The sequence below is a fragment of the Vanacampus margaritifer genome, chromosome 20 (genome assembly GCF_051991255.1).
Source record: "Vanacampus margaritifer isolate UIUO_Vmar chromosome 20, RoL_Vmar_1.0, whole genome shotgun sequence".
Classification (NCBI taxonomy): Eukaryota; Metazoa; Chordata; class Actinopteri; order Syngnathiformes; family Syngnathidae; genus Vanacampus; species Vanacampus margaritifer.
This window is the reverse complement of record NC_135451.1, coordinates 5458010-5470506: the sequence shown is the minus strand read 5'-3', so window position 1 is coordinate 5470506 and position 12497 is coordinate 5458010. Positions and strand designations below refer to the sequence as shown.

Genomic DNA, 12497 nt, shown 5'->3' with positions numbered 1-12497 from the left:
CCAAACCACGTACCCACTTCACTCCACCATCCGCTTCGCCCCGAACAAAGAGGACAGAGACTTCTTTGATCAATGGTCCCGATTGACAACCATGCGGGCCCAAATAAAGGACCTAATTTGGGACGAACAGGCAGGATGGATGGCAGCCACAGTAATCTTTCCAGATTACATATATGCATTAACCACATATGAAGGCTTTGGCATTCCCTTCCACATTTCACTGGCAAAACCAACAGGCTGGAGATGGAAAGACATAGGATCAAAAATAAGAGATGTAACATGGTCCGAACAACGACTTCCGTGGACTCCATGTCAAGATGGAAGATTTAAACGCATCATGTCATCAGGAAACGTGGTCTGGAGGAAAAAACTAAACTGGGTGACAACATTTGTCCCCAGCACCCACCTAAGTACATGACATCCGGAGGAAACCACGATCCTGGCACTAAAAGACGCCATGGATCAAATACCACCTCAGCTGTGGTCAGCGTCAAAAACCGATGTGGGCCTAATGACCACAGCCACAGAAGTAACAATTGAACCAAGAACAAACTATCGCCCACGAATCAATCAATACCCACTCAAACCTGATGCCAAAGAAGGAATCACACCAGTAATCATGAACATGGTAAAAGCTGGAGTGCTCATAGAAGCCCCCAAGGTAACTTGTAACACTCCAATCTTTCCAGTAAAGAAAGCAGACACCACGACCTGGCGAATGGTCCACGACTTAAGAGCCGTAAATCAGGCAGTAAAACAGAGAGCCCCCTGCGTCCCCGACCCCCACACTCTACTCAATGCGCTGAAGCCAGAACAGAAATGGTTCACAGTAATTGATCTAAGCAACGCCTTCTTTTCCATCCCATTGCACGAGTCCGCCCGTCATTGGTTTGGTTTCACCTTTAATCAAAAGAAGTACACCTATACGAGACTACCCCAAGGCTATGCAGAGAGCCCCACCATTTTCTCTCAAGAAATCAACAACTGTCTGAGCCTCCATGAACACAGTGAAACCACTCAAATACGTAGATGACATTCTCATCGCCAGTCCAACCAAAGAAGAAAATCAAGAAGAAGCAGTGAAACTGTGTCAACACCTGGCAAAGACAGGAAACAAAGCCTCACTGACCAAACTACAGTGGACTCAGACCGAAGTAGTTTTCTTAGGTCACATCATATCGGCAGAAGGAAGAAAACTAACCTCTGATCGGAAACAAGCTATCCTTGATGCCCCCAAACCAAAGACCAAAAGACAGATGATGGCCTTCCTAGGCCTAGTGAACTTTTGCCGTCTATGGGTTCTGGACTTCGCCGAAATAACGCAACCACTGGTGGATTTAATCCACAAAGAAGACCGACCAGTCATCCCCCGCAGTCTGTTCCACGCAGTAGCCACATTGAGTCATGGGAAGTCCCATGTCTCAACAGGAGGGATCATATCTATGGTAGAACAGACAATGACATTACCACAGGGCTTACAAACCTATTTTAAAACTTTTTGTAGGTCATGTATGGTCTGTTGTCGTCACAATGCTCAGGGAAACTTAAGACCACAGAGAGGGAAATGCCCAGTGGGCTCCTACCCATTTAAAGTTTAACACATGGACTTTATTGAACTACACAGAAGTGGTCAGCACAAGTACTGTTTAGTGTTAGTAGACTCACTAACTAAATGGGTTGAACTTGTTCCTTCAAAACATCCAAACGCCCTCACAGTAGCTAAAGCTATTTGTAAACACATAATACCAGAACATGGCATTCCACGAGTCTTGTGGAGTGATAACGGTAGCCATTTTGTAAATACCATCGTTGACAATATGGCCATCCATTTAAAATCAGCCATGGTCAGACAAAAAAGGAGAGGCAGATCCACTGACTAAATGGTTATGTGACTTGTTTAAAGAACGGACTGTGTCAAGAGCAAATGATCTGCCCTCTACTTCTCTTCCTCCTGCACAGGAAACGGTGACCCCGGGTGACCTGGTGTTGGTGAAGGTGATAAAAAGGAAAACATGGTCGAGCCCACGCTGGGACGGCCCATTCGTTGTTCTCCTGACCACACCCACCGCTCTCAAAATCGCTGAGAGAGAGACGTGGATCCACCAGAGTCACTGCAAAAAGGTCACCGAACTCAGATAAGGGATTACCCCCTGATTCTTGTCAAAAAGAAGAAGAACAAAGGAGAAGATGACCCTTTTTCAGACATTGTTTGGACTTTGATCATTATAATGTTTATCTTATGATGTGTTATTTGTTCCTGCTGTATTGTCCCAATGTCTAAGAGATTAGTCGCCCGTATGTTCGTGGCCCAGATGTATCAATATAACTTACTACGCGTAGAGGATTATGTTGACACTGTGGAGACCGACACAAAAGTGTGACCCTCATCTTATTGTGTTTCCCTAACTTCAAATTCAGTTCCATTCTCAGACCAAGAGGTTCTCGTCACCGTGCGGTGGGGGAGTTATGGAATTTTTCCCTTTAAGTTAAGGGTTTTCGCCATTTCCTGAGAATGGTTCAAATGTTGTGAATCTATTAATGAAGTAATACTGAGAAAACTTAATTGTTTTAGTATTTACTGATGTCCTTTTAAATCCACAACAGGAGGGAATGTAAAGTTGCTTAAAACAGTAGTCTTAACATTATGTGTATTTTAAAGAATATCCTGTATATATTTTTATGTTTTTATATTATCAACTGTCGTTTAGAGGCGCCGCTCAACTTTCTCTAATGTTTTGTATTTTTCCATGACGTATGAAACGAAACTGAAACTTAACTGTAATAAAAGCGACGAGGTGGCCGGGGGAGGAGAGAGAGTCGGAAGGAGCCGAGCGTGAGTTAAGGTCTCGCGCCTCCTCTCCTCTCCCAGCCGCGGTTGCAATAAAACAAAGCAACAGCTTCTGCCTCCTTTTTCCTTGGTGCACGGTCAGTAACTAAGGGGATCTGTAATATCAGACCCAACAATAGACGTCAAAAATTCATTTGAACTATTTTTATGAGTTTAAATTATTTTTCCATTTTTATTAACAAGAGTATGAAAACCTTTTTTTGTACATTTAGAACAGATATAACATTTGTGATTAATCGTGAGTTAACTAGTTTAGTCATGCGATTAATTACATTTACAAATTTTAATCGCCTGATGCCCCTAATTTTTAATAATCTTTTCTTTTTCTTTTTTTTTTAATAATGTTTTTTTTATTTAAGAAAAGATTATTAAAAATTAGGGGCGCCGGGCGGCTGTAATTTTTAAAAATAATTAATCGCATGACTTCACTAGTTAACTTACAATTAATCACAAATTTTATATCTGTTCTAATACCAAAAAAAATTCTAGGTTTTCATACTTTTGTTGACAAAAGTGGGAAAAAATGTTGAACTAATAGAAATATTCATCCATTTTCTTAACCGCTTGTCCTCACAAGGGTCACGCTGAAGCCTATCCCAGCCGGCATCGGGCAGTAGACAGGGGTCTGCCCTGAACTGGTTGCCAGCCTATGGACAATTTAGAGTGTTCAATTAACCTACCATGCATGTCTTTGGAATGTGGGAGTAAACCGGAGCACCCGGAGAAAGCCCACGCAAGCACGGGGAGAACATGCAATCTCCACCCAGAAAGGACGAAGCCCGGACTCGATTTCACGTCCTCAGGACTGGGAGGCGTTCGTGCTAACCAGTCACCCACCGTATTTTCGTATTTTTTCTTTAAATCACGTCAGGCGATTAAATTTTTTAATTGTTATTAATCGCATCACTTCAATAGTTAACTCACGATTAATCACAAATTTGATATTTGTTATAAATGTACAATAAAAAAATGTCTAGGTTTTCATACTCTTGTTAACAAAAGAAGAAAAAAAATGTTTAAACTAATTGCAATAGTTAAAATGAATTTTTGACATCTATAGCCGTCAATGGCAGTGAATGAGTTAATAATCTTAGAAATTCTGCTCCTGCATACTATATTATTCTTGAAACAAGATCAATAAGACTTTTTGGCTTTATATAAGAGTTTAAGGCTAGGTTAGATAGCTGATTTTTGCAGTGGCATGTGATGATCACGGTCATCGTGGGCAGGGCTCTGCGTTGTCCACGGGTCGGCACTCCACCACAACGCCCACATCTTCAAAGATGACGCCGTTGAAGGTGCCCGATATGGTCGTCTTCCTGGTCTTGCCGTTGCTATACTTGCGGGTGAGGAGGGCCTTACACGGTATGTCGATCGTCGTCTTCCGTATCTCCATTCGCATCTCGCATGAGTGGTTGGGTGGCACCTCCACATTCACGGTCTCCAAGCGGGAGATGGTCTCCGCACGGGCGGTCTTGCTGGAGAACTGGAAGGTCATCTCACTGCTCAATCTCAGGTTGCCTGACGACAGTAGCGGGACATTGGCCGTGATGCTGCCCTTGACGCCCATCTTGATAGCCTGGCCGATGTTCCATGTGTTCTCAATCTTGGTAGTCGCGGTGATATTCAGCGTCATGGTCAACGTCTGTGAAATTTCACATGGGGAATCGTCAAAGTACTGTTTTCCAAATTGAACATGTTCCACAGTGAATCATGGCAAGAGTAATTCAATGACAATCGGTAAAAAATTTACAGCAATTTTCTGGAGACTTTTTCGTAAATTTCTATGGAAAGTTAAACTAAGACTGTATTACAAAATCGAAAATTCCATGGGAATTCCTGGGAATTTATAGTGAGAGTCACATATTTCATGGAAAAGTATCAAAATCAAGTGAAGGGGTGGAGAATTTCCAGTAAATTTCTGGAAATATTTTTTTTTTTGTAAATATCTTTAGATATTTGAAAGTCAGAATTTTGAAACACTGTATTGCAAATGGGAAATGTTCCATTGGAACTCCTGGTAATTTATAGTAATGAATGGGGAATTGATGGTTATTTGAAGCTGCTCAGTGTAGAAAATGACCCAAAAATATCTTTACAATAGCTTATTTAGATAGATAGATAATACAATACAATATTTAGGAACTATTTTGGATAACTAGTTGACTTGTAATACAGACAAAATTCTGAAGAAGGCCAATCAGAGATTGTTCTTTTTGATGAAGTTGAGGATTTCTCACTTGTGAAAATGTTCTATTCGTCATTCGATGAATCCTTACTCACATTTGCAATAATTTGTTGGTTTTGCAATCTCAGCCTAGTTAATAAAAACAAGCTAGCAGGTGTTGTCAAGTAGTGTAGAAAGATAACTGGGATTGATTTTATTGATCTCAGCCAGGTCTACCAAACTAGATGTAATTGAAGGGCTAAGGGCATCCTGGCAGAACCCCAGCACTTTTTTTTTTTTTTTTTTTACAAAGTTTCAATTATTGCCATCAGGAAGGAGGTTGGCCTTGTCTAAGAAGGCAAAGTCCAATCAATACCAGAGATCATTCGTACAGGTCAGGGTGTACCCGGCCTACTGCCCAAAGACGGGTCTGTGACCCTCGTGAGGTTAAGCGGTTCAGATGGATTGTTGGATGGATTAGAAATGTGAACAAATTCCATGGGAATTCCTGGGAATAGTAATCAGTTTGGAAGTGATGGCTATTTAATGGAAAAGTAAAACATTCAAACAAAGGGGTGGAAAAAATCCACTCAGTAAGCATCAAGAAAGTCTGAAAATTTAGATGGAAAACTGTGGAAATATTGTTTTCTTAATTGAAAACATCCGAAAGGAAATTATGGTTTTTTTTTTTAGGGAAATTGGGAGTAATTTAGGAAAATTTCCAGTGTGTTTTTAACAACATTATGTCATGTTTTCATACACTTTCATGGGAAGTTAGGCTCAAGAAGTTTTGAGTTTTTGTATTCCAAAATGGAAACTTGCCAATGGAATTTGTAGGGAACTCACAGAGACTTGAGGGTCATTAAATGCAAAAAGATACAATCAAAGGGATGGAAAAGTGCTAGTAAATGTCTAGAAAATTTCCATTGTAAGTTTTGCTGTACTATTTTGAAACCTCGTGTTACAAATTTGAAAAATTCCACGACCATTCTTGGATTTGATAGAAATTGAGAATTGATTACCTTGCAGCGCTCATTGATGATATTGGTGATGTCAATGGTCTGGGGCGAGTTCTCGAAGATGGCCGCACGGTCCAGGTCGTAGCGGACGTTGGAGATGTGCTGCTCGTACGGGTCCTGGTTGATGGTCAGGATTTGGTAGCTCTTGTACCAGTACTCGGAGCCCTTCCACGGCAGGAAGAAGGCCTCTTGGCTCGGCACCACCTTGCCAAGGACGTATTTGTTCCTGCCCACGTAGGTGGTCTCGTAACCGAGGCACGTCTCCACACTGTTCAGCGGCACAGAGCCGTATGAGCCTTCCTTCCACTCCAGGATCTCAAAGTTGTCAATGTTGGTCAGGATGTCGAAATCGGTGCCCTTGTGCTCGACTGTCCCAGAGGGGAAGTGGCAGTAGGGTCCCAGGGCGGGGTTGTAGAAGCCCGGTTCGCAATTGTTCATGCACACATAGTCGGTGCGCCCTGTGTAGTGGATGTAGAATCCCACTGCACCAACGGGCAGTGACCCTTCCCACTTCTCCCACTTTCAGGGAGCCTGCGGGGGAAAGCGAAATGGTTATGAGGAGACTCAATTGCCAGGACCTGACATGATACAGTTTGTGCTCAAAGGACATGTGTGAGCCAGGTCATTCGTAGATAATGTTAAATGAAAATGGAAAAAAAAGTAAAATATGTTGATTTTAATAATAAAATTAATTTATAAATACTAGACGTGTGAATGCTGAAAGCTGAATGCTAATATTTGAATGCATATGGAATGTTTTGGAATGCTTATGAAAAATACTGAAAGAATAATTATGTGAACATTGCAACTTATCAGTTAGTTGTATGATAAATAAATAAATAAATTAATTAATTGAATTAAATCTTGAACCGCAATGAATCTAAGTTGGGATTCAAACCATGATCTCCCATTTAATTTTCAAATGCTCCGTCACACTACCAACTGAGCCACAGGTGACTTTATAAAGCCACTGAAATGTTGTATAATGGTACTGAAGAATGTCTTGCTGAATGCCAGTAAATGTGTAATTGAAAATGAATAGGGATTTAGTGGGTTTAAAATGTTGAATAACACTAAAACTGAATCTACGGAATGAGAAATGGGTGTTAAATAATTAGACAATGATTATTATATGAAAAAGCTTGGACTAAAATGTGCTCCAAACAGGATTCAAACTGAGATCTTCCACCCGTTTGGCATGTGCGTTAACCACATCACTATTGTGGACTATGTAATTGTATTTATTGATGCGGTTGAATGAGTGAGTTTTTTTATTGAAAATACGGAATCATATATTTAAAAAAACAACTTAATAATGTGAAATGATATTTAATTCAATAGATGTTGTATAATTAGACAATGGCCATTTCTGAAAATGAAATATTTCTCCAACCGGGATTTGAACCACCTTCTTTCATGCCTCTGACAGTCAGGGTAGACAAGGGCGGCACTGCCACACCAGGGCACTATGCTGTTCTTTGCTTTCCACTGCATGTGAGCAGTAAAATAAATAAATAAATGATACATTAATTATGTTCCATTTTACTTCTATGCTTTTCAGTGATTTTCTTTCTCAAGCTAATAATTTCAATGATTGTATCATTAAAATAGCTGAATTTACACATTTCCTGTCCAAATGCATGGGAAGAGCAGCTGCGAGAATCACGTGAGTCATCGCTCCCTTCTTGCTTCAACTGAACACGCACACATGCAGGTAGTGAATGCAGGCAAGGTGTCACACGAGATATAAGTGTTTCATCATTAGTGGCTTAAAGTTGAATGACTTTCCCATTGGAAATGAATGGGGAAAATTTTATATTAAATGTTAAATTGTGTGAAAACTGTACATAAGTGGAATGAGGAAAATTAGTTCTCGGTTGGCATGAATTTTTGAAAGAAGTTGAAATTGGAACTGTAAAAACTGAATGTTGTATGTGGAAGATGACCAAGGACAAAAATGTGAGGAGAACATAAAAAGAAAAAGAAAAAAATCAAAATAACATGTGTGAATGCTTTCACATAAATAACCATTTATTTAATAGAGAATGCAATGTTTTTAAATTAAAAAATATATATATATTTTTGAATCATATAATTCCTAAGATTTGACTAATTTGTAAATTACAAGAATGTAATATATATAAATTGAAGTCATAAGAATGACTTCAGAAAAAAAATCAAAAGTTAGGTTTTTTTAAATAACTAGCTAAGTTTTAAAAAAATATTCTTATATATTTGATTGAATCATAAACAAAATTAATCAGTTATTGAGATTTAAAAAAAAAAAGGATGGATGGACATGTTTAATATACAAAAAAAATTGGTTAATAATCGTGTTATAAACTTATTATTTTCACTTTATGTAACTAAATGTTCATCCAATTATTTTTTAAATCAAATAATATCTCCATACATGCAGGGTACAATATGATTCAAGGGTTATTTATTAAAGTGGAAATACAGTACAGGCCAAAAGTTTGGACACACACACACACACACACACACACACACACACACACCTTATTCAATGTGTTTGCTTTATTCTCATTACAATTTACATTGTAGATTCTCACTAAAGGCTTCAAAACTAAGAATGAACACATGTAGAGTTATGTACTTAACAAAAAAAGGTGAAATAACTGAAAACATATTTTAGATTGTAGTTTCTTCAAATAGCCACCTTTTGCTCTGATTACTGCTTTGCACACTCTTGGCATTCTCACCTCTGGGAACTCCTTCAATAGTGTTGGAAAACAATTTCAGGTGACTATGTTGAAGCTCATCGAGGGAATGCCAATAGCGTGCAGACAAAAATCACCAGGGCAAAGAGTGACTATTTTGAAGAATCTACAATGTAAATAGTCGTGAAAATAAAGAAAATGCATTGCGTGAGAAGGTGTGTCCAAACTTTTGGCCTGTATTGCATATATGAATGACACAATATATATGCACACTGTAAAACAAGCACGCACCCATCTAACACATGAGACAACATACAATCCAATAACAATAATCAAATAACTCACATTCTGACAGAGCGGCACAGAACCCGCCCACCAGCACGCACAGAAACAGCAGCATCCTCATCTGGTCATCAAACACCACAGTCAACATTTTCACATATTCAGGGCTGGTTTATAGACAATATAGCATGACAACTACTGTACATGCTACTAGTGGGCAGAACTGTGCACTAATTGACTGAATCCAACTGTGTGCTGCTAGTAGCACTGATAACATTAAAAAGTATACCTGTTAACATCTTGCTCTTCACTTGTAGTACTCTCAAATGTATGTTAAATAGTACACTGTTTGGCTTCACTAACACTAGTAACATGAGTTACTAGTGTGTTCTCGTTGTTCTACTAGTGTGTCCTAGTCGTTCTACTCGTGTGCCCCAGTCGTATGACTAGTGTGCTGAGTGGTGAGTGTGGTTGTTTTACTGTGTCCTTGTCATTTCACTAGTCTCCTAGTTGTTTCACCATAGCCTTGTTGTAGTTCTACTAGTGTGCCCTAGGCATCCTACTAATGTGTTGTGCTTGTTCTACTAGTGTACCTTCGATTTCTATTAGTCCCGCTACTAGTGTGCCCAAGTCGTCTACTGGTGTGTCCTAACCATTCTGCTCGTGTGCCCTAGTCATTCTACTAGTGCATCCTAGTTATTCATTAGGTCCATACTATCACCCACACTGACCTCACAAGTAAGACAATTCAGAAAACTAGTAGAATGCCTGTCTTGCTAATTTTGTGTGTGTCTCCTTAAATCTACTCATTAACATCTAGAACTTCACTAGTAGTACTAGTAGCACGCAGATGTCTACTAGTGCACAGTTTTGTTACCAGTATGTCAAGTTGCAGCTAGTGCACTTTTCGTGAAGCCTACAGTGTTAGTAGCATTGCACAGTAGTTTACTCGTAAGGCTATTGTGTACTCGTCGGCTAAAAGTGGCACAAATAGTGGAAAAACATTACTAGTAAGACAGTTCGAATGTGCTGGATTGTCTCACTAGTGAGGACAAAAAGAGAACAGGAACTATGTGTGCAAAAAGTTGCTTTTTCTTTGCTAAGAGCTTTAGTTAGCAAAGAAAAAAAACACAACCAGGTGCTCGATATTGATGATGCATGAATCGGTGGTGGTTTATTGTGTAACTGTTAATTCAACAGAGCAGCAATTAAACAGTGCATTATAAACCAGATGGAACTGAACCATTTCAACAGTGACATTTTAATCTGATAACAATCAATTCATGTTTCTGACATTAACATTATGAGGAGTTGATGATGATGATGAATTAATCAATTAATGATTGGTTCTGACTGATGAAAGAATACTCACCCTGACGGTGTGCTTCTCTAAACTGAATCCTCCTCTTCTGTCCACGCCTGATCTTTTTTCGCCGCATTTTACAACACCAACATAAAGAGAAACACAATTTTAGACACATGCAACACACAATGTAACACATTTAAGCAGGCTTGGCCTGACCCAACAGGAGGACCTGGGAATTTCCAGGTTGGCCGCCAGGGGGTGCTGTTCATTTTTGGGGTTTGGGTTTAATTCCATCCATCCATCCATTTTCTTGACCGCTTTTCCTCACTAGGGTCACGGGGGTGCTGGAGCCTATCCCAGCTGGCTTCGGGCAGTAGGCGGGGTACACCCTGAACTGGTTGCCAGCCAATCGCAGGGCACACAGAGACGAACAACCATACTCACAATCACACCTATGGACAATTTGGAGTGTTCAATTAACCTGCCATGCATGTCTTTGGAATGTGGGAGGAAACCGGAGTACCCGGTGAAAACCCACGCAAGCACGGGGAGAACATGCAAACTCCACCCAGGAAGGCCGAAGCCCGGACTCGATCTCACGTCTTCTGCACTGGGAGGCGGACGTTCTAACCAGTCAGCCACCGTGCTGCCCTGGGTTTAATTCAAAATCAGCAATTAAAATGCTTTTGGTAGACCTATAACCAGGCCCAGAGTGACTCAGCAGGAGTGGCCCGAATTTACCTGCTTTATCCGCGTGAATTATGGACCGTTCAGTAAGTGCATGAGAAGTAAGTGTGAAGCAAAACTTAATATGCCTTGATTTTGCCTTAATAGGTGGAAAAGCACTACCATGTTTAGTAAATTGAGAAAAATAGTGTTAAATAAATTCTACGTAATGGTGTTAAGTAAATTCAACATAATGAGAATTGATCATTTAGCAAAATGTTAGTCATCCAACATTCATCCAATTTCAATGAAATAGTTGTGTGGGACCGGTTGACATAACCGTATTATTTAAATCTGATGAAGCATTTCTCTCTCACTCACTGTCTCCTCCACCTCCTTCCCCCTCCCCCAAGACCCCCACCCACCCTTGCATGCTCAATAGCATGTTTGGCTTATGGCTGATCATTTCATTACTATTAATTTAAAATGGTGGTATATGTAATTGTTGGGAATAGTAGGTGACGCTGAGACAGAGAAAAAAAAGTAAAGCCATGCAACCAGATTTGGGGATAATAATAATAATAATAATAATAATAATAATAATAATAATAATAATAATAATAATAAAAGCATAGTAATTCAAGAATACATTAAAAACAAAAAGAGAAACATAAAAATGACTAGTTTTTAAATGTGACTGAATTTAACATTTGCATTTTGTATTAAATTTTGTGAACCCTGCCCTTGCATCAGAGCACAACCTCCCAGCCCCGCAGGAGCCACTGGCCGGAGAAGCCAACCAAGGAGCTGGGAGCGGCCCCCACCAACACGGCCGACGCCCCAATGCGTGTGCAGCAGAAGGGGGCACAGTAGGCCCACACGGCGCCCCCACCGGACCACAGCCCCCACGATCTATCCCCACCACCAAGGAATGTGTAATGTGTCTATGTATCCATTTACAAGATGCATTGTGTGATACTAGTGAAGTCATTTAAGAGGAGCGACCAGTGGGACTGCACGCAACCAGGCGGAGGGAGGGGTGTCACCAGTGTCATAACTAGCATTGTGTATGACTTGTATGACATCCATTGGCCTGTAACCCATACAATGTAATATAAAACAGTGTAATACACATATCAAATCAAGCTGCATGTTATTGTTAACACACAACATAACACACACAGCGTTCCTAAACGAGGCCCCCACAGATGGCCCCTGAAACCTCGTCAGGGAAAAAAAAATGTTTTTTACTATAGTAACACTTATTGTGTGGCACTCGAAGTATAAAAACATTACTAGTAAGACAGTTGTAACACTTACAGAGGAGTTCTTTTTCCCTGGTCCTTGTAATGTTTGCAGGTGATGATGTATGCAAATTCCAAGTTCCAATATACTAAATTTGTCTTTCAGTATTGAATACAACAAATTAGTACATAAACTATGGTCAAGTAGAAACAACAGGTGGGTGCTACCTCCGTTTCCCGTGGGATCAGGAAGTCAGGCATCCCATCCTCAGGAGCGAATGGGT

The 12497-nt window shown here is 40.1% G+C and overlaps 2 protein-coding genes across 3 annotated transcripts in view; both read right to left on the bottom strand.

Moving 5' to 3' along the window:
* The window catches only part of LOC144040644 (uncharacterized), a 55683-nt gene that overhangs the window by 24054 nt on the left and 19132 nt on the right, over positions 1-12497 (bottom strand). The gene's annotated exons all lie outside the window — the stretch shown is intronic.
* On the bottom strand, positions 3216-12457 carry LOC144040319 (natterin-3-like). Of its 2 annotated transcripts, XM_077554434.1 has the most exons (5): positions 12290-12457; positions 10370-10421; positions 9061-9121; positions 6038-6565; positions 3217-4493 (listed from the first exon to the last, which is right to left on the bottom strand). In XM_077554434.1, exons 4-5 carry the CDS (start codon positions 6470-6472, stop codon positions 4065-4067), a joined length of 864 nt encoding a protein of 287 aa, XP_077410560.1. In that variant the 5' UTR covers positions 6473-6565; positions 9061-9121; positions 10370-10421; positions 12290-12457; the 3' UTR covers positions 3217-4064. The 2 variants fall into 2 exon arrangements, with proteins under 2 accessions (XP_077410561.1, XP_077410560.1); XM_077554435.1 differs by lacking the exon at positions 9061-9121 and having other exon boundaries at positions 3216-4493.